We start from the raw sequence: 18,903 nt of genomic DNA, 5'->3' as shown, positions 1-18,903 counted from the left end.
TGCCGGTGGCAGGCAAACTATAGAACAAGACCCCCCCATGGGGCAGGGGGGGACACTGTTTTCTGTGAGCTTCTCAGGCAGAACGTGGCACCTCTTTCTGTGAGTGGCATTTGCTGGGTTACAGCTGAAACCGCACATTCTCCCCACGGGTGCCGGCCAACTGTTACCTCTGGAGATTCTCTCCTTTGCCTTTTCCACGAAGGAAAAGTAAAGGATGCTTGTTTGGTTCTCGTTCAAGGCCAAATGGCACTGCCAACATCCTTTAACTTGTCAGCAGAGTGCCAAACGTTCGCCCACTAATACGGTGGCCCTCAGGCACTACTTGGAAATCTTGTGGCACTCTTTGTTGGTTAACTTGAGAGGTTTTCAGAGAGCTTCAGAACCCTGGCACTTCAGACATGTCCCCAGGGGCAGCACGGGGAGGGTGCAGAGAAGGAAAAGACAGCCTGGCCATCACGTCCTTTATGCTGCGGCTCCGAAGCTAAACCAAGTCGCAGAATGATTGCAGGGGCACTGTGAGCGGTGCTCCACGTGTGAAGCACTGTGTGATGTGTGCGCGCGTGCCAGACCCTTCCACGGGGACCTCCTGTGCCGCCTCGTCCGGTGTCGAGCCTGCGGGCGCCGCGTACCGCAACTGCGTATTCACTCGGCCCCAGTGAGACCAGCGCTGGACACGGTGCTGTCCAGATTCTCGCTAGATACTTGAGGTGTGAATCTTTCTCAGCTGATACGACATCATCGTCAGTGTGTGCAAGGAATACTTTTGATGATCCCGTGCCACAGGTTTGGGTGTTTCTCTTCATACGCGGCAGCACCGTGGAGTGGGGAACAGACAGGAGGCGGGGCACCTGGGACAGTCTTGCAGAACAATGGGCAGAGGCCCAGGTGAATGTGGGGGATAAAAAGAAAAAATCTGGGGTGCAGGATATTCCCATGTCAAGGGAATACGGGCAGAGGGACAGACTTGGGGATTTAAGGTGGGGACAGGAGGGTCGGGTTGGGAGCTTATTCCAGAAGTGGCCTCGCCACGTGGGAGTACCGGCGTGCGGCTCAGCGCTGAGACAGCGGCTTGAGGCCGCTGGAGGGGGTGACGACGACGAGGGACAGAGAGAGGGGAGATGCCGCACCAGGGACAGCAGGGGGGGTCAAAGGAGACCAGCGCGGCCCAGGAGACTGTGGGAGGTCAGAAAGACGGTCATGGAAGCGAGTACAAGAATTTCAAGAAGGAAAGGCTGGTCGTCATTGTGAGATCACATGAGAAGAGGCTGAGGGGCCGCTCCCGGAGGGGGTGCAGAGCACAAATGGGAACAGGTGCCTGGCGAGGAGGGCCACCCTGGTGACCCTGCTGGAGTGCCGCCTGCTGGTGCCCGGACTCGCCCTAACGGGACACAGTCCTTCCTTCTGCACCAAGAAACCAAACGCTGAAAATTGAAATGCCCCCTTAGGTTGAAACAACAGCAAACTTTTTCACAGTGTCACGGGTCAGAACTTTAGAACGGGAAGGGGGCTGACGGGCCGGCTGGGAAACCCACCTCCTGGTGTTCTGGAAACGCCAGTACTGGCAAGTTTCCGGAAGAGCCGGCGCAGGCCTGGGGCAACCGGAGTCCAGCTCGCAGAGCCCGGGACGCCCCACGGGGCCAGAGATGAGGGGGCCGCTCCAGGGCTAAACGCTCCATTTCAGAGTAGAGGCTTTATTTACAGTGACACCCGAACGAACGGGGTGTAGCGGGAGATCCTCCTCCCCCATAGCTTATCGGCAGGGCCTGTCCGCCACAGACCAGAAACAAAACTCCCTGGGGGCAGGCGCTGAGCTCTCCCCTCTCACTTGGTCCCTAAACCCCCGGAGCAAGTTCCGTGCTCCCCACCGGCGCTCGGCAGCGTGCTTGGGGGACACTGTTCGCCGCGCAGCGGGCAGCGCGTCCAGGGCCAGCTTCAGGCCTTCACCTCACTCATGGCCTCCAGGAGGCGGGCACTGTTGGTGACTGCTGTCGTCAGAAAAATGAACCTGTACCCTGAGGAGCCAAAAGCACCAGCACCCGTGAGTACGAGCAGGTCAGAGGACCCCGCACCGGCGGTGGCCGCACGGAACCACTCCGCCTCAGCTTCCCCAGCCGGGGCTGGGCCGCAGCACCGGGGCACATACTCGGATGCGGGGCTGCCGCGCCAGTGGTACGCAGACGGCAGCCGAGAGGCCTCCCTGAGCGCTGCCCTTCGTCCCCCAGAGCCCGCCCACGGAGGCCAGTTGTCACCATCCGGTTCTCTTACCTTTCTCTCTGCCCAGGAACCGCAGGGCTGAGATCTCAGAGAAAGTGCAGCCACCTAGGAACACCACCAGGATGAGGCGCAGGGACTCGCTGGACGCCTTGTCTTCCTTGGCCACGTCTGCGGAGAGCAGCCTGGACTCAGCTCTTCCCTGGCTTGGGAGCCCCAGGGGCGGGACCAGCCCCCTCGCCCTGCCCGCCCTGCCCACCCCGCCCGGCCCCGCCCTTCCCGGCGCGCACCTGTGAAGGCCAGCTCGCTGCAGTTCAGCAGCCGCAGCACCTCGTCCAGGCCCTGCCAGCTCCGCCGCTCCAGCACCTGGGAAGGCACGGGCGCCGCTTTCAGGTTAAGACAGGGCCGAGTATAGGGAAGGACGGTCGCCGTGGCCCAAGGGTCACCGTCCCTGCTCGTCACCATGCAATCACAACCTGCGACAGGCTGGGGACTCGAGAGAGCGGAGAGCGGGACACGCACGGGAGCGAGGGGCACCGGCTCTCACCTGCTCGATGACGCGGCAGCTGAGGGGCACGTAAGCGCCGCTGAACACGTAGGCCATGTCGCGTGGCACCTTGAGGTCATACTCGCCATCCACACGCGGGATCTGGAGGGCAAAGGGGACGCCATGAGGCGAGTGACAGCCCAGTCTGCAGTCATTCACATGGTTGGAGAAAAGTGGCGGGTCCCTAAGAGCTGTTCTTACTCCTGCTAAAGGGAGGCGCAGCCGTGGCCTGCAAAGAAGAGACTCCGCAAAGGTTCCAGCTCCGGGCAGTGCCGGCTGGCTCTCCTGACTGAGTCCCCACACTCCCTGGAGGGAAGGGCCCCCTCCGCAGGCCCCTCGGGGACACGGGGTGCGTCTGTCACTGCAGCGGCACTTGGCCTGTTCTCTGGCTCCTCAGGCACTTGCTCCCCGTTCACTAACTACACGGTTCTGCGTGTCCTGCCCCTTAGTAAACGAAGCCAGTGTTATCACGCTGTCAAAGACAGGGTCTCGATACAGACAGAACAACAGAAGGGCCTCTGTGCGTCCGAACCCCGCTCCGAGGACGGAACCCCGGCCTCCCCCGTCCGTCCCTGCCGCACGTACCAGATTCAGCTTCTTGCTGATGGCGCGAAAGTTGCTCCTCTTGGCCAGAGAGCTGAAGGCGTCAGTGATCTTCCCTGGGGAAGAAAACTGTGCTGGGTTTTACCTAAGTCTGCGGGCTCACAGCTCTGCCCCGGGCCACGCCGTTGGGGAAGGGACAGGCCCGCCTCTCCTCCACCCGCAGGGCCTGTCCCACCTCTCAGCCACCCGCCCACAGCGGCCTGGGACTGAGCAGGACACTCAGCATCCCCCCCCTCCCGTGGCCACCTGCGCCCGTCTTCCCCCTCCTACGGGGGCAGCTCCCTACAAAACGTGGCCTACAGGGCAACCCCGGTTTACTGGTCACGTGTATGGACTGCAGGGTCAAACCGACCCGGGTTCCCACGTGACTGAGTAACTCAGGGGGGGGGGGGGGGTCTCAGACAAGCCTCTTAACCTCTTCTACAGTTTCCTCCTCCGTAAAAGGAGACCAGACTCGCCTTCGTGAGGAGCTGTATTTAAAGGGCTCGGCATGTGCCGAGGGTGAGTGAGTGGCAGCGGCTCCCGCTGGCAGGGGCAGCCGTGGGTGGTGGCAGTGACAGTGGGGACCCCGTTCTCCTTCCGAGCCTTCCCTCCGCCCAGGAGCTCTGCCCGTGGAGGGGAGGGGAAGGGAGGCGAGACGAGGCTCCCTCCGGCGCTCCCTGCTCACCGGCAGCCTTGTCTGTCACCAGCTTGCTCACTCGGCTCTCCACAGCCGTCAGGGTGTCCCCAGGGGCCTGCTCGGTGAGGAGTCCCGCTCGCCGCAGATTGGAGAAGGTCAGCAGGTGCTCGGGGCCGTAGCTCTGAAGGAAACGCAGTCAGTCTCTCCCGGGCGCCCACCCGGGGTCTAGCCCTGCTTGGTGACACGGTGACACGGAGGGGATGGTGGGGATGGGGGAGGGGTGTGCCGTCTGTGCCTTGAGGAGCTCATGCTTATTGGCATGAGACGTTTTCTTATCAGAGATAGCCAAATGTCAAACCCAGAAGAAAAGCAACGTGAGCTATTAACGACCAGAGGCAGTTCCATGCAGCTGACAGAAGGGTGGTGGGGGCCTCACTCTCTTGAGTGAAAGACCTGGAAGGGAGGCACTTACCATGCCCCGGCGTGCTACAGGGAGAGGCAGCTGGGGGCAAGAACCTAGCACCTAGTGTCTCTCAGCACTGGTGAGAACCGGGGAGAGGGTGCCCCCGGCAGTGGGCGGGGTCTCCTTGCTGGAAGGTGACTATCCCGAGAACTGCCCAGAGGGCGACAGGATGGGGACAGACAGGATGGGGACAGGGGCAGGAGAGGGGCCGTGTCTTCTTTTGCCTGTTTCAGAAATGCCCAGTGCCCCCCTCCACCAAGTTCTCCTGGCCGCACCTGTAGATACTGCGTTTTCAGGGATCGGTAATCTTTGGGGATCAGACCTGAGGGGGAGGAAGACAAGACAGGTTTGTGAGCCAGCTGAGGTGTCCTAAAACGTATAAGCCCACCCGCCCGCCCCCCTGCCCGCCCTCCTCCCCAGGAGAAAACCCTAACCAGGAGGAAGGATTTCAGTAAGCGGTGTAAACCACCTCGCACCCTGCCGTTGGTTCTAAACTGACCCTGCACTTGAAGCTGGCTTACTGGGAGAGCCTGCTCCGGCGAGGCAAGGGGGCGCCCTGAAGCTCTGGACGCTGAGGTGCACTGAGCTGAGCGCTAACCCCAGCTGGGGATGGTGGGTGGGGATGGTGGGGATGGTGGGGATGGTGGGGATGGTGGGGATGGTGCACAAGCAGCAGGAGAGGGCGGGACTTCCTGCGTCTCTCCCTGGCTGTGGGCCAGATCTGCTGGGCACGTCCCACACTGCTGAGGAACAGGGAGGGGTCACCCGGCTCCAAGGCCAGTCTCGGATGCAGCCCCCCACTGAGGTAAGAAGAAATGGGCCTCCGACCACAACAGAGGGGACTTACAACACGCAGACCCCTGCCCTGGGCAGAGAGCACCCTCAAAGAACATTTCCCAGCCGGACGCCTTCAGCAGCAAGAACTGGCTGCCGTCACAGGCTGGGGAACAGGCTGGGGAACCCGGGCGTTTGGGAACGTGCATGGGCTGCCTGGCTGGCGCCTTTCCCGGGGGCCGCATCTCTCCCAGAAGCCGGTGGAAGGCAGCAGAGCAGCTGGGGTGAGGACAGAGGCGCGCCCCGCTCTGCACCTGTGCAGTCCCCAGGTGCGACAGCCCTTGTCCAGGGCTGGGGGCTGGACCTCGTCCTTGTTCGGGCGAGGGCGCTAACTGACCCTGCGGCCTGCAGACGTTTTGCTCCAAACAGAAACGGCTTGAATCTCACAGAGGAGAGGACCCGCAACATCGTAGGGAAGCGTCCCGTCTGCCAGGATGTCCACTCCCCCTCCCCCCTGGCACAGTGTGGGCCTGGGACCCGGGGTGCCCGGGCTCACCATTCTCCGTGATGGACAGAAGGCACATGAGGCGAAGGCTCTCTATAGGTGACACCTACACAGGAAGAGAGAGCCAAGGAGAGTTCAAGTTTGCAGCACACGTCCTCCCCCTCCTTGCTGGGCGGGGGAGGGGGCTTGGCCCACTGGAAACACCAGACCCCGCGCCCCGGCCCACCTGCCGGTCGATGTGCTCTTCAATGAAGCTGGTGCTCTCGCGGACGCCGAAGCCCTCCAGCAGCGCTGTGGGTGGTCAGGGGACAGCCGTTGTCGGGAGCAGCGCAGCTGCCGCCATCTGTGCTATCGGGCGTCTCTCCCCCCAGCTCCTCCCCCATCCTGGGTCAAGGGCCCCCAGACTTCTAACAGGAACCGACACTCCGCACAGCCGGGTCAGCTGGAAGGAGCCAGAGAGCCTCTTCTCGGGGCGGGAGGGGGCGGGAGGGGGTGGAGCCGGGGGCGGAGTGAGCCCTGCCAGGACCAGCCAGCAGTCACCGTGCTCGGTCTTGATGAGCTCCTGGAAGTCCTGCTTGGTTTTCTTCTTCATGATGGATTCACAGGCCCCAATATCTGCAGAGGATGAAAAAACAGCTGAAGCGTTCCTGGCTCCAGAAGGATATTCCTTCATTGTCCAGAAGAGTCAAGACCTCAAGGCAGTATGCAGACACGGTTCTGGCTCTGGACCAGGAGAGCAGCGTCTGCCCGATGAAGAGGGGTCTGCCCCCTCCCCTCCCCCCTCCCGGCCCCTCCCAGCCGAAACCTACGCAGACTCAGCAGGCGGTGCTCCTGTTTCAGTCCCTTCAGCTCCTGGGACACGAAGTTCTTCATCTGCTTGATGTCCATGCCCCTCCGGCGCTGTGGGGAAGTCCCCCTAAGGTCACCTGTCCCCGCCCTCGGACAGGAGCACCCACTGCCTGCCCTGGGTTCCCACCGATGCAAGAGACGCGTCGGGACCCTGTGGCGGCGGTGTCAGAGGGGTGGCCGGGGGCCGCGGCCTCGGGGGGTGGGGGGTGCGTGCCGCCGGGGAACCTGAGCGGCGGGGGGGGGGGGGGGCGGGGCGCGGAGCCTCACGTCGTACTGGGCCTGCAGGTTTCGGGCCTTCTGGCTCAGGAAGCCGAAGACGTTGGAGAAGTGCTCGTTGCGGATCTCGCTGAACACCTGGGAGGGGGGCAGGGCAGCCAGAGCTCAGCGGAGGGAACCGCGCCTTGTTCCCTCCTGCCTCGGTGACAGAGGGACAGGGTGACAGAGGGACAGAGCGACAGCACAGGCAGCGTGCTGGGGTGGGGGTCTAGCAACAGAGAGGGGAGAGCTGAGCTAGCAGCGGACACTCGGCGTCAGACCTGCTACGGGCCATGGGTACGCTCTTAGCCGATGGGGACCCTCTGTCCTGCAGACTCGGCCTCCCCCGCAGGGCGGTGCCCTCGGCCACGCGGGAGCAGAGCCCCCGGGGGACCCACCGCAAGCACCCACGCCCGCACCTTGTCCTCAGCGTTGAGCAGCACCTTCAGGCTCTTGTCAGAGGACGTGATTTCGGGGCCGAAGTCGACACTCCCTTGCATCGGAGAGCAGAGGGGACAGCCGTGAGGTTCTGCGAGGAGGCCCCCTTCTCCCCTCCCCAGAACTGCTGCCACAGGGCCTCCGGGCGGTCTGCAGCCAGCAGCGCGCCCCACGCAGGCGGGCCCAGGAGCCGAGGCCCCACGTACCACACTTGATGCGGAAGGTGTCGTCCACCAGCCCCTCGTACACCACCTGGGAGCAGAGCGCCGTCACGAAGTCCACGTCTGAAACCGAGACCCCTGACCGTGAGGGTATCCCCGGCACCGCCTGCCACCCGGTTTGCTCAGCGTCGGCTCGAGAGCCGTTCCCAGGCCGGAGCGCCCCGGTTGCTGGGCAATGCTGTACTCAGAGCCAGGGCCCGTCCGAGCCACCACCACGCGGCCCGCACCGCGACGGCCTCCAGGCCCGGGGACACGGGCGAGCTGAGCGTCGCTCACCTCTGTCCAGGAGGAAGATGTGCCCGATTTCTGGCCTGCGGCCCTTGGTCTCACCATCCTCCTCCTCTTCCAGTTTCCTCCACAGTTCGTATGACATCTGCCAGGGATCGAGTCATGCTTGCATCCCCCCAAATTTTAAATGTTGTTTTAATTCAACATTTTTACTTTGAGACGTTTATAGATTCACATGCAGTTGGGAGAAACACGAGACATTCTGAACCTGCGGCCCCGGGTCCTCCCGCCTCCCCAGACGTACAGAAGAAGCCAACGCCTTCCCGTGGGCTACTTCTGGACCCCAAGAGGGGAGCGGAGTTTTAAAAGGGCTTTATTTATTTCTCTTTAAAGACAGGGTAAGGGAAGGAGAAAGAGAGGGAGCGAAACATCGACGTGCGAGAGAGATATCAATCAGGTGCCTCTGGCTCACACTCCAGCGAGGGCCCGGGCCCGCAGCCCAGGCATGTGCCCTGGCCGGGAATCAAACTGGCGACCCTTTGCTCTGTGGGGTGACGTCCAACTAAGTTAGCCATGCAGGTAAGGGCGGGGGCTAGCCGTCAGCAACATGACCTGTTCTGGCCCCATTTGTTCCAACCCCCTCTCTCCCCGCCCACCCCCCTCCCCAAGACACGGAGGCCAGGGGCCCTGGCTCAGGGCTTCCTGTCAGCCGCCCCGGTTCTGCGCTGAGGACCAGCTCCTCAGCAACAGAAGCACAGGGAAGAACAGGCCTCCTGCCACAGATGCCCCGGAGGACCTGCGGTGGGGCGGACCGGGACGTGGGGCCCTGCCGGCGCTCACCTTGGCGCACCTCCCGATGCCGTAGCAGTTGGGGAAGGGGCCGTAGAGAGTGCTGAGAAGGTGCAAGGCCTGCGCCACCGTGTTGATCCAGCGCTGGTCTCCTTCCTGCAGGGACCACAGAGGCCACAGACGTGGGGGCCAACCCGACAGACCCACTTGGGAAGTGCGGGCCCTGGGGCCCTGGGGCCAGAGGCAGGTTGTGGGACTTCGCTCTGTCCCCAAAGGAAGTCCCATGCCCGCTAATCAGTGGCATTCAATGTCCCAGTCACTGTCACACAACAAACTGTGGGGTCGGTGAAGGTACATCAATGTTGCCAGCCCACTGGACCCTGCTTGTCCCCACCATGGACGACGCCCAGACCCAAGGCCCACCCCCCCGCCACGTACCAGGAAGTAGTCCCTGAAGAACTCGGGCAGCTCCATGCTCAGCAGATCCACGTCGAGAGGCAGCAGAGAGAAGGCCCATTCGTCACAGCTCACGTCTGTGGGCACAGGGCGCCTTAGCCTCCCGGCTGGAGGCACGGGCTCCGCGCACACAGGCATGCGCACCGGCCAGCACGCGAAGGCACCGAGTGCACGCACACGCCCGGGCTGCACCCAGTGAGCGCGGCTGCTCCGGGTTGAGTAAGCCGCAGCTTGAGCCCCGAAGGCGCCCGGAGTCCGGTAACCATAGAGACACGCGCATGACAGCCTGTGATATGATGCGACCAGGCACCTGTTTTCCTTAGGGTCCCCACCAGAAACACCAAGGAAACAGGCGGTCACAGTGTGACAGGCACTGACGGAAAGGCGCCCACGGGCAGGCACTAACTAGGCTGGGCACCGGGGACGCAGTGGGAGAGAAGGGACCTGTCCCCCCATCTCCTGGGCAGATTCTCCATCTAGTGGGGACGTGCACCAGACAGACGGAACTACCGCTGGGCCCCGGAGAACAGCCACCCTGCGCACCAGCCTTGTAGGGTCTAAGCTCAAGCGGGGGTGCAGCAAAGAACCCTCCGGAATAAGATCGGGGTTGGGAAAAGCGTAAGGTAGGGACCATTCCAGCCACTGCAGGACGTGCTGCAGGGAGGGCCATGGCCAGGTCGGAACACGCAAGGGAGGGTGGGCACAGCTGCTCCCGGGGGAGTCTGGGAGGGAAGGCCAGAGCAGCGGGTAACTTCCAAGGACAAGCCTGCGCGTCCCCTCCCAGCATCCCAGCATCCCAGCATCCCCGCCCCTCCATCCTCAGACGTGCCCCTCCTGCTGGGCCAACCTCCTGCTGGGCCAACCGGATGCCCCAGGAGCAGGAGGGGATGGGGAAGGGCCGCTGTTCCTTCTCCCGCTCTCCTCTCACCTCCGAAGATCCCCTCCTCCTCCAGCACCATCTCGCAGGCGTAGAACTGCAGGAGGAAAGGAGGCCGATGAGCAAACACCGCCCCTGCCCTTGCCGTCCTCCGCGGTCCCCAGTGAGGGCAGCAGCGGCTGAAGCCCGCAGGGGGACCCAGCCGCTCCGGTCGAGAAACCACTGGAACCACGGGCCTCGCACCGCGTTCCCCCGTCACCCGTTTCGTGCGTGTATCGAGTCAGCTGATCTTCGTCTCCCCCAGAGTCAGAAAGGCTCTGCGGAGGAGAAGGCGCTCCAGCTGCCGGGGCAGGGTGGTCCTGCAGGCGGGGAGGAGGAGGGCGGGACAGCTACAGACCGAGGGCAGCGGGGGTAAGAGCAGTGGCGTGGAGAGAGGGCGCTCTGGTTGGGACATGTCCGTGGGACCCCTGGAGGCACCGAGGGGTCTGGAGACACAGTCTCGGGTGTCGGCGGCACACACGCTGCGTTTAAGGTGGGTGGCCTGTCCAGGAACAGAGAACTCTCGGGGAGAAGAGAGCCCAGGCCGGGCCGAGGGAACACCGGAGCCGGTGGCGAGGAGCTCTGAGGTAGGGAAGCAGAACACTGCTGTGTGCTATTTTCCCGTCGCAAAGAAGAGCCCTCTTCGCCCCTCACAGGCTCGAGTCAGCGTGACTGACACCCACAGGCCGCTGCAACGCTAAGGGGCGGGATTCCCCAGCCCAGCTCGAAAACCCCCATTCATTGACAAAGGGAGCCTCAGGGGGATACGGAGACCCCTCCTCCCCAGAGCTGCCCGGGGAGAGCTCTCCCTGCGATAAGGGAACTCGGTCACGGAACCTGATTCCTTGCGCAGTGTCAGATGGGAAAACTCGTACAAACGGCAGGTTTGTTTTTCTGTGTGATACAGCGGTTTGTATTCAAAACGGTACCGCCTTATTCTCACCATTGTTTACACAAATCTGCCCTTGGGAAAGTTTAATGAGAAAAAAAAAGGTTGGTAAGATGCCCAAAACTAGAAATGACTGCCCCGGCTCCTTTGGTGACATTCCGGAGTAACCTGTAATCGCGACCGATTATCTAGTTCGGGGCGTCTTGCCCCGGTGGAAGCCACACTCGGCGGATGTCTACCCCTGAACAGGCCCAGGGCGGTGGGAAAGCGCGGCAGCCTCCGACCCATGCTCAAAGCAAGACCGCGGCTCTTTCCTCTTAGTCCTTTCGCACGAGGAAGAAGCAGTAGACACCTCCGACTCCACTCGGTTTCTTAACAGACACTGAAAGTCGTCGCATTTACATTAAAAGATGTAAGTACCGTCGTCAACCCCATTTTACAGATGAGAAAACTGAGGCACAGAGCAGTCACCCAAGGACCACACTTCAGCTTCGGAACCCTTGGGCTTCTATCGCGTCAGAAGAAATCCCTGTCCCTTCAGCTGCGACTGCTACCTGCTCCAACTGCTGCCCACACTACGCGGCGCAGCCTTCCAGGCTGACCCCCGGCAGGGGGCTCACCTGCACGCCACTCCTCCCGATAGTGAGCGGGGCTGCGCACGCCCCTCTGACGCACCTCGCTGATGAGGGGCAGAGGGATGGAGACGCGGAGCCACTAGGACAGATCACGAGCACTGCCCTCACGGAGGGAAAGGTGGCAGGGACCCAGCCCGGCTCTGCCGCCTCACTGTGCGGCCGTGGGCGTCAGCCCACACAAGCTGGGGTGCAGTCACACGGTCTCTGCGGCGCCTGCCCCGTGCGAGGAAAGGCCGAGCCCGGGGAGGCCACGGCTCAGCGTACTTCTCACGGAGGGCTGCAGCGGGAAAGCCACTGAAAAGCCCCAGTGTCGCAGGCTGCACCTGCGCGGGAGTCCGTGCCGGCTCTGGGGGGGTCAGTCTTCTCCTGTGGCTTGTGTGGGGTCCCCAGTCCATATTTGGGGCGGTCTGGTGACAGGCCCTCTGCTTATCAGTCAGGTCTACGTTAATAATAAGACAGTGACGGGTGCTTGCTCAATCCCTATAACTTGCTTTGGGGGAGATGGAGCTTTGCCCCCTGTCCCTTCCTGGTCCTGAATCCCGTCCTCCCTCAGCCCCTCCCACCAGGATCCACTCACCTTCTGAGGGCTGAAGATCACTTTGTATTTTCGGGTCCGGCCGGCCAGCTTGTCAGCATTGACGAGACCTGTGAACAGGGCGCGTAAGGAGGAAAGCCGAGGGCGGTGCGTCAGAGGAGCCAGGAGGCAGCCCCGCCCCACCCCACCCGGCCCCACCCGCGGGGGGCCGCTACTCACTGGCGATGTAGCGCACGTTCTTGATGCGGGGTCGGACCAGGAAGCACAGTCTAGGGGAGGGAGGGACGACGCTCAGGGAGGAAGAGCCGTGAGGTGGGAGGTGGCACCCACTGAACCTGACACGACGCCACCTCTTTCCCCGGCTGCTCCTCTCGGCAGGCCCACAGGTCTCAGTCTCACCACGGCTGGGCCACTTGCGGCGGCAGGGACATTCTGCTCGGTGGCGGGGGGGGGGGGGGGACGGGGGGGGGGTGGGACACAGTATCTGGCCCTACAGGGCACCCAGGAGTTCCTGTTCTCAGATGACTGAACCGTATCGCAAACCTCCCGCGGCCAGATCTCAGCCAGGGACAAGCGTGCAGGGACAAGCGTGCAGGGACGGCCTCCGGCTGGGGGCCAAGCTGGGCCCCCGGGGCACTCACTGCTCACTGGAGCTCAGGGCCGGCCTGTTCTCCACCTTGTACAGCTTGTCCACTTCGTGTTGCTGCGGAGAGAACCCAGCAAGGCACGGGATGTGGGGCGCCTGGAAACCCACAGCCTGATGCAAACACGGGGGACTGGCCTCCCATTTACTCCGACTCCAGAAATCCAACCGTCTCCCTGACAACCATGCACTGAACCTTCCTCAAAAACCAAAAATAAAAACACCTCAAACACAATGTGGACAACAGCAGCGACCCCCCCTTGGGGCACCCCATCCTGCTCCCCTCTGTGTACCCTGTGAGGGTGGTCCCTCCTCAGTAATCTGTGTTGTGCGTCAAAAGAAAACTGCTTAAGGACGAAGGCGTGGCCTGAGCCCGCCTGGAAGGAAGGGCGGTACCTTCAGGATGGAGACGTTGGCGATTCGATCCAAAGGGCTCATGAGGTCCGCCTCGATGAACAGGTCCTTTCTCCCTGGAAGCTGAAGGAGACACAGCATCCTGGGCCCACTCCGGGGTCACACCAGCGCCCGCGGTGACAGCCCGCACGGCCACGCGGTGAGCGGAAGCACAGTCTCTGGGCCGGAAGACCAGAGACACCATCTACCCCAGCGCCTTATTTGCTGCTGATGTCATGTCCACAGAGGACATCTGTACGGTCACCTGTTCTGTCTCCTCGTTTTCTGTGTCAGCAGGAGAGTATCTTCCCTTCTTTCTGAGGTGCACCCCTTGTCACTCAGCCCTCCAACCTAGCCTGGGACCTTGTCCTCGTCACCGCCCCCTTCACCACTGTGCCTCCCAAGAGTCCTGGTCCTGCTGTGCAAAGGCGAACAAAACCGAACCCCACCTGGCATTCTGCACCTCCCTGAACTACCAAATCTCTTTCTAAGGAGCTTTTTTCTTCCAAGTACAAAACCACTTCCCCACCCCAGGTCCCTGTCGCCTGACTCTGGCATCACCACTCCTAGCGTGGCTCCCGCCTGGCTGGGGGAAGGAGAGGGCACACTGAGAGGCAGGGGGCGAGGGACTCATTGTGAGCGTCCCCTCAGCGAGGCCTGGGCAAGCGGGGCGCGTGCTGGCAGTGACACAGCAAGAGGTCAGCCCAGCAGAGGCCGGGGAAAGGGCAGGCGGAAGGGTGAGAGCAAAGCAAGCAATTCGGAGTGGCCGGTGCACAGGCACGTACGGGGCAGCGGTTCGCAGCCCCGAAGAGAGGGGGTCTCGAAAACAGCTGTCTAGAATCGGGCCGGAAGGGCCGGCCCCAAATGCCAGGTGAGAGTTTGCAGGTGACCCTCCAGGGAACAGGGAAAACAGGAAGCTCTTGTGCCCCGAAGCCTCCTTTTCCGTGAGCTGGGTCTGGGAACTGCGGGTGAGACGGGCTGGAGACGGGGACATTGGAGGCAGGCGGCCCAGTTATGGGGTTCATGCGACAGTCCAGGCAGCTCAGGCGTGTGGCGGTGAGTGAGACCCTGAGTCAGGCTGGCTGGCAGTGTGAACACAATAGGCTACTTAAGAAACACTTGGACCGTGTAACGGAATTTTTAAAAAATATATTTTATTGATTATGCTATTACAGTTGTCCCATTACCCCCCTTCACTCCCCTCCACCCTGCACACCCTCTCCCACCCACATTCCCCCCTTTAGTTCATGCCCATGTGTCATAGGTTCTTTAGCTTCTACATTTCCTATACTGTTCTTGCCCTCCTCCTGTCTATTTTCTCCCTACTGTCTATGCTACTTATTCTCTGTACCTTTTCCCCCCTCTCCTCCTCCCACTCCCCTGTTGCTAACCCTCCATGTGATCTCCATTTCTGTGGTTCTGTTCCCTGTTCCAGTTGCTTTGCTTAGTTTGTTTTTGTTTTTTGTTTTAGGTGTGGTTGTTAATAATTGTGAGTTTGCTGTCATTTTACTGTACATGTTTTTTTAACTTCTTTTTCTTAGATAAGTCCCTTTAACATTTCATAAAATAAGGGCTTGGTGATGATGAACTCCTTGAACTTGACCTTATCTGAGAAACACTTTATCTGCCCTTCCATTCTAAATGAAAGCTTTGCTGGATAGAGCAATCTGGGATGTAGGTCCTTGCCTTTCATGACTTGGAATACTTCTTTCCAGCCCCTTCTTGCCTGCAAGGTCTCTATTGAGAAATCGGCTGACAGTCTGATGGGAACTCCTTTGTAGGTTACTGTCTCCTCATCTGTCGCTGCTTCTAGGAGTCTTTCCTTCATTGTAGTCTCTTGACTAATGTAATTATGATGTGCCTTGGTGTGTTCCTCCTCGGGTCCAACTTCTTTGGGATTCTCTGAACTTCCTGGACCTCCTGGAAGTCTATTTCCTTTGCCAGATTGGGGAAGTTCTCCTTCATTATTTGTTCAAATAACTTTTCCACTTGTTGCTCTTTCTCTTCTCCTTCTGGTACCCCTATAATTCGGATGTTGGAACGTTTAAAGATGTCCTGGAGGTTCCTAAGTTTCTCCTCATTTTTTTGAATTCTTGTTGCTTCAATCTTCTGTTTGGTTGTTTCTTTCTTCCTTCTGGTCCACTCTATTGTTTTGAGTCCCAGTTTCCTTCCCATCACTATTGGTTCCCTGTGCATTTTTCCTTCATTTCTCTTATCGTAGCCTGCATTTATTCATCTAATTTGCAACCAAAATCAACCAATTCTGTGAGCATCCTGATCACCAGTGCTTTGAACTGTGCATCTGATAGGTTGGCTATCTCTCGGTCACTTAAAAGTATTGGTTCTGGGGCTTTCATTTCTGTTTGAGCCATCCCACCCCCAACCCCACCCCCCATTTGGTCTGGTCGTGCCTGTTACATTGAGGGGCAGAGTCTTAGGTTCTTCAGGGTGGGGCACCCCAGTCACTGGGTTGTGACGTTGTATGTGGGGGCGGGGTCTGAGAGGGAACAATGGCGCCCGCTCTGCTCTCGGACAGATCCCAGTCCCCTCCGCCGCCTCCCCTGAGCAAACCGAGTCCCTCTGGTGCCAACTCCCATGTGGGTGGGCTTGCACACCCTGCGGGACCTTCCAAGGACCTCTCCTGTGAGGCTGGGAGTCTCTCCCTGCGCCTCAACCCCCACAGGTGTTTTCAATCAGTGCCCCAAGGCTCCATTTCCCAGCGCTGGGATCCTGGGTTGCGTGCAGTGCCGTGCTTCACAACTGCCGCCTTGCTGGGTCTACCGGTTGCCACCCCTCAGCTGGGGTCTGCCAGCTGCTGCTTGCGCACTCAGGGTCTGCCCGCTGCGGTCTTGTGTGCCCCGGATGCCCCATGCACCCAGTCCCAACACTCTCTGCTCTGCTCACCGCGACCTGCGAACGGCTGCCCGACTCCACCCCTCCTACCGGTCTGGATGAACTGGTCTATTTTCACTTCTTGGCTGTCTGACTTCCATACAGTTCACTTTTCTGTCAGTTCTGGTTGTTATTCTGTTTCTAAGTTGTTGTTGTCCCTATCTTGGTTGTGCCAGGAGGCACAGTGTGTCTACCTACGCCTCCATCTTGGCCGGAAGTTGTAACAGAATTTTTTAAGTGGCTGAAAGAAATGAACTGTGTTAACAGAGCTTGCATCTAGATGATTGTCTTCTTTGTACTTCCCTTTATCTTGCACATTTCCCATACTGTGTGAACATTACTTTGTAACCACTATTTTAAAAAGTCGGGTGGAAGGAAATACCCACAGGACTCAGTACCTGGCTCAGTCAATAGGAGGGGGGAAGGAGAGTCAAAGCCGACTGTGAGGGTTCGAGGCTGAACAGCAATGCCCACTGACAAGAAGTGAGTGTGAAGAGGATGTCACAGCACAGGGACCCACTTGGCCACACTGAGTGCCCTTGTGGCCCCTCGTCCCCACCTATGCTGCATTGACAAGTTCCTCTCCTTGGTCCCATTTACTCTCTTCCCTGTGGCTCTTGCCTGGGCCAGTGGCTTTAACTAGCACCTCTTCAATTCCTTCCATTTGTTGAGTGAATTTCCTGTGCAAATCGGGGCACAGAAAAGTGAAATAAAATGTGGCCCTACATTCCCTGAGGTTCTCCCACGTCCCCATCTCCATCCCGGCGGCGGCTCTCCAGCTCCATCTGCTGGACAGCACAAGCAGTAGTTCCTACCAGCTCTGAACTTCATCCTACTCAAACCCAAACTAAGGAAGGGTCCCCACCGAACCTGTTCCTCTTTCTAATTCTTTTGTTCACTTCCATTCAGTGTCCATGCAACAAATATTTACTAAGTACATGCTATGTGCCTGACTCTCACAAGATATACAGTGTTAAACAAAACAGACAAGTTCCATCCTCAGAGATCTTTCAAGCTAATGTCCGGAGACATGGACATTAAACAAACTATGTATGTAACAATTATATTTGCAATTATATTGGCATCATTACTTTCCTATTAACTCGAGTTTAAAATCCCAAAGTCAGCTTTGCTTCTCCCTCAACCTTTACAACCAGTCAACAAGTCTTTGAATCTTCTTTCACGGTGACTTAAAAGCCCATTATTGCCCTCCATTCCCAGGGTCACTAAGTTTGGATGGGCCTTTAGTACCTCTGTCTGGTCTATGGTCTCCAAATTGCCCTTCTGCCTGTCCATTTACCCGCCTGTACTCGCGGCTATGAGAACCACCTTCAAGCACAGCTTCATGCCACAAACTGGGGGGCGGGGTTGGGGGGGGAATCCTTCAGTGGCTGCCTACTGTGTAACATGTGGTAACGTGTGGTCATGATCTTCCCTATAAAAGCCTCGTCCTTCTCCGGTTCCTTGACTTTGCTCCTCCCAATCCATTTCCCCGGAACATGGTCCCCTAATCTCCAAGAAAAATATGCTTATTCTTCACATTCTGGCTCGTTGAAACTCCCAGATCACTCCAGTTACAAATGACTGCGTATTCTGAACGCTTCAGGCACCGTACCTATCACTCACTCACCACACGATGCGCTAGGTGTGGCCATTCGTGTGTCCTGCGGCTCCTCCTGGAGTGTGGGCTCCCCAAGAGCAGAGGTGTCTTAACCAGCTTTCCCTCCCAGTGACGCCTGGCACCAGTGCTGTGTCCCTGGCCTCTATGGGGGAAAGGTGGTTTCCATGAACTCCCTGGCCAGGTCCCAGGTTTTCCTCCCTGGGTGCTTCCTTTCGGGCCTGCCCCAGAAGCTCCAAGGACAACACCAAAGGCCAAGAACAAGCTCAAGGGGACACAGCAAGGAAGAACCACGCGTCCAGTGCGTGCAGCAAAGGCCCCCGGCGCGGCGGGCACTGACCTGCTCCAGCAGGTAGATGAGCTGGTCTCGGGCTAGCCTCTTGAGCATGGAGAAGTCAGGCAGCTCCGGGGCGTCCGGCCGATGTGGGAAAGACATGGCCGCGGGGTGTGAGAAGGAGGTCGCCCTCCGCTCTCACAGGGCCGGCAGCAGCCCAGGGTAAGCGCAGGGCGGCTCTCCTTCAGGCCTGGGCACCACGGACGTCCAAAGAGCCCCCGAAGGGGCTCTCACTCTTCAGCTGCGCTCGAGGAAAGAATGGCCACCTCCCGGCCAGACAGCGGCCGCCTCAGTCACCCACGTCTCAGGCCTGCAGCCACGGTGCCCCGACCCGGCCCTAACAGCTCCCCACCGTAGGTCAGCGGGATTCCGGTCTTGCTGCTGCAGGGAGAACCCCGCCTCCCGACTGACAGGAGAGGCTTCCGGTGCTTCCGGAAGTCCTCCTTCCTCCCCCCCCCCACCGGAGGTTGGCGGATCAGAAATGGACGGTGCCTTGGAAGGGACATTTCAAAACGGGAGCCAACGCCTCAAAGGGCAAGTCTCATTTCTGGCCAGAGGGGTGTGCTCTATGATAAAACTAGTGCTTAAGGGCACACTCGATTCTCCTAGCTTGTTCAAGCGAGGGTTGGGCACTTGCTTGATTTTTAGAAATTCATATAATGGGTGAAACCCATCGGAGACTGAAGAGCGCTGATCTTGGGGATCTTGACTGTCAATCAAACCTACTCTTAGAGGCGCGGTAGCTAGCAGGTCTCTAGCTTCCGAGCTGCAGGAGAGACTCAGAGAGTTGGGGAGTGGGGGCGGGGGGGGGGCGGAGACCGCGATGGGATCCAGTGGGAGCTAAAAGTCCCCGCCAGCTGTGGCCTTTGGATGCCAGGGTTTTGACTCATTAACGTCCCTCATGGGAAAATGGATTGATAAACTATGGCGTATTCATAAAATCAAATGCATAAATCAGAGAAGCCAGAACGATAGTGGCATTTGTGTGATGCCACTTACACAAGGTTCTAGAACAGGACAAACTAATCTGTGTTGAAAAATATTCAAAAATGTGCTTGACTTTGGGATGATAACTGGAGAGAAAAATTAG

General features: G+C 59.5%; 1 protein-coding gene across 2 annotated transcripts; it reads right to left on the bottom strand.

Annotated features, from left to right (window-relative positions):
• Positions 1 to 1,675: 1,675 nt before the first annotated feature.
• Positions 1,676 to 18,215, bottom strand: VPS33B (VPS33B late endosome and lysosome associated). Of its 2 annotated transcripts, none has more exons than XM_045824830.1 (23): positions 17,820 to 18,215; positions 12,973 to 13,053; positions 12,575 to 12,636; positions 12,153 to 12,202; positions 11,976 to 12,043; positions 9,887 to 9,932; positions 8,941 to 9,035; positions 8,554 to 8,658; positions 7,762 to 7,858; positions 7,471 to 7,548; positions 7,246 to 7,319; positions 6,839 to 6,925; positions 6,532 to 6,622; positions 6,263 to 6,337; positions 5,949 to 6,013; positions 5,774 to 5,828; positions 4,719 to 4,765; positions 4,029 to 4,161; positions 3,344 to 3,417; positions 2,759 to 2,860; positions 2,502 to 2,577; positions 2,266 to 2,382; positions 1,676 to 2,012 (listed from the first exon to the last, which is right to left on the bottom strand). In XM_045824830.1, exons 1-23 carry the CDS (start codon positions 17,913 to 17,915, stop codon positions 1,933 to 1,935), a joined length of 1,854 nt encoding a protein of 617 aa, XP_045680786.1. In that variant the 5' UTR covers positions 17,916 to 18,215; the 3' UTR covers positions 1,676 to 1,932. The 2 variants fall into 2 exon arrangements, with proteins under 2 accessions (XP_045680786.1, XP_045680787.1); XM_045824831.1 differs by lacking the exon at positions 17,820 to 18,215 and adding an exon at positions 17,492 to 17,616.
• Between the last annotated feature and the right edge of the window lie 688 nt (positions 18,216 to 18,903).

Source organism: Phyllostomus hastatus, unplaced genomic scaffold, assembly GCF_019186645.2.
Source record: "Phyllostomus hastatus isolate PE091 unplaced genomic scaffold, TTU_PhHast_1.1 phas_scaffold_555, whole genome shotgun sequence".
NCBI classification, from domain to species: Eukaryota; Metazoa; Chordata; class Mammalia; order Chiroptera; family Phyllostomidae; genus Phyllostomus; species Phyllostomus hastatus.
Note: the sequence above shows the minus strand (reverse complement) of the source record. Positions and strands in the feature narration are given on the sequence as shown.

What these genes read in the sequence shown, in the direction of transcription:
- VPS33B (XM_045824830.1), bottom strand. Translation starts at nt 17,915, where the DNA reads ATGTCTTTCCCACATCGGCCGGACGCCCCGGAGCTGCCTGACTTCTCC. An exon ending in TCATCTACCTGCTGGAGCAG is followed by an intron (nt 13,054 to 17,819) that starts GTCAGTGCCCGC and finishes TGTCTCCTTCAG; the next exon opens with CTTCCAGGGAGAAAGGACCT. An exon ending in TGAAAACGCAGTATCTACAG is followed by an intron (nt 4,162 to 4,718) that starts GTGCGGCCAGGA and finishes CGTTTCCTTCAG; the next exon opens with AGCTACGGCCCCGAGCACCT.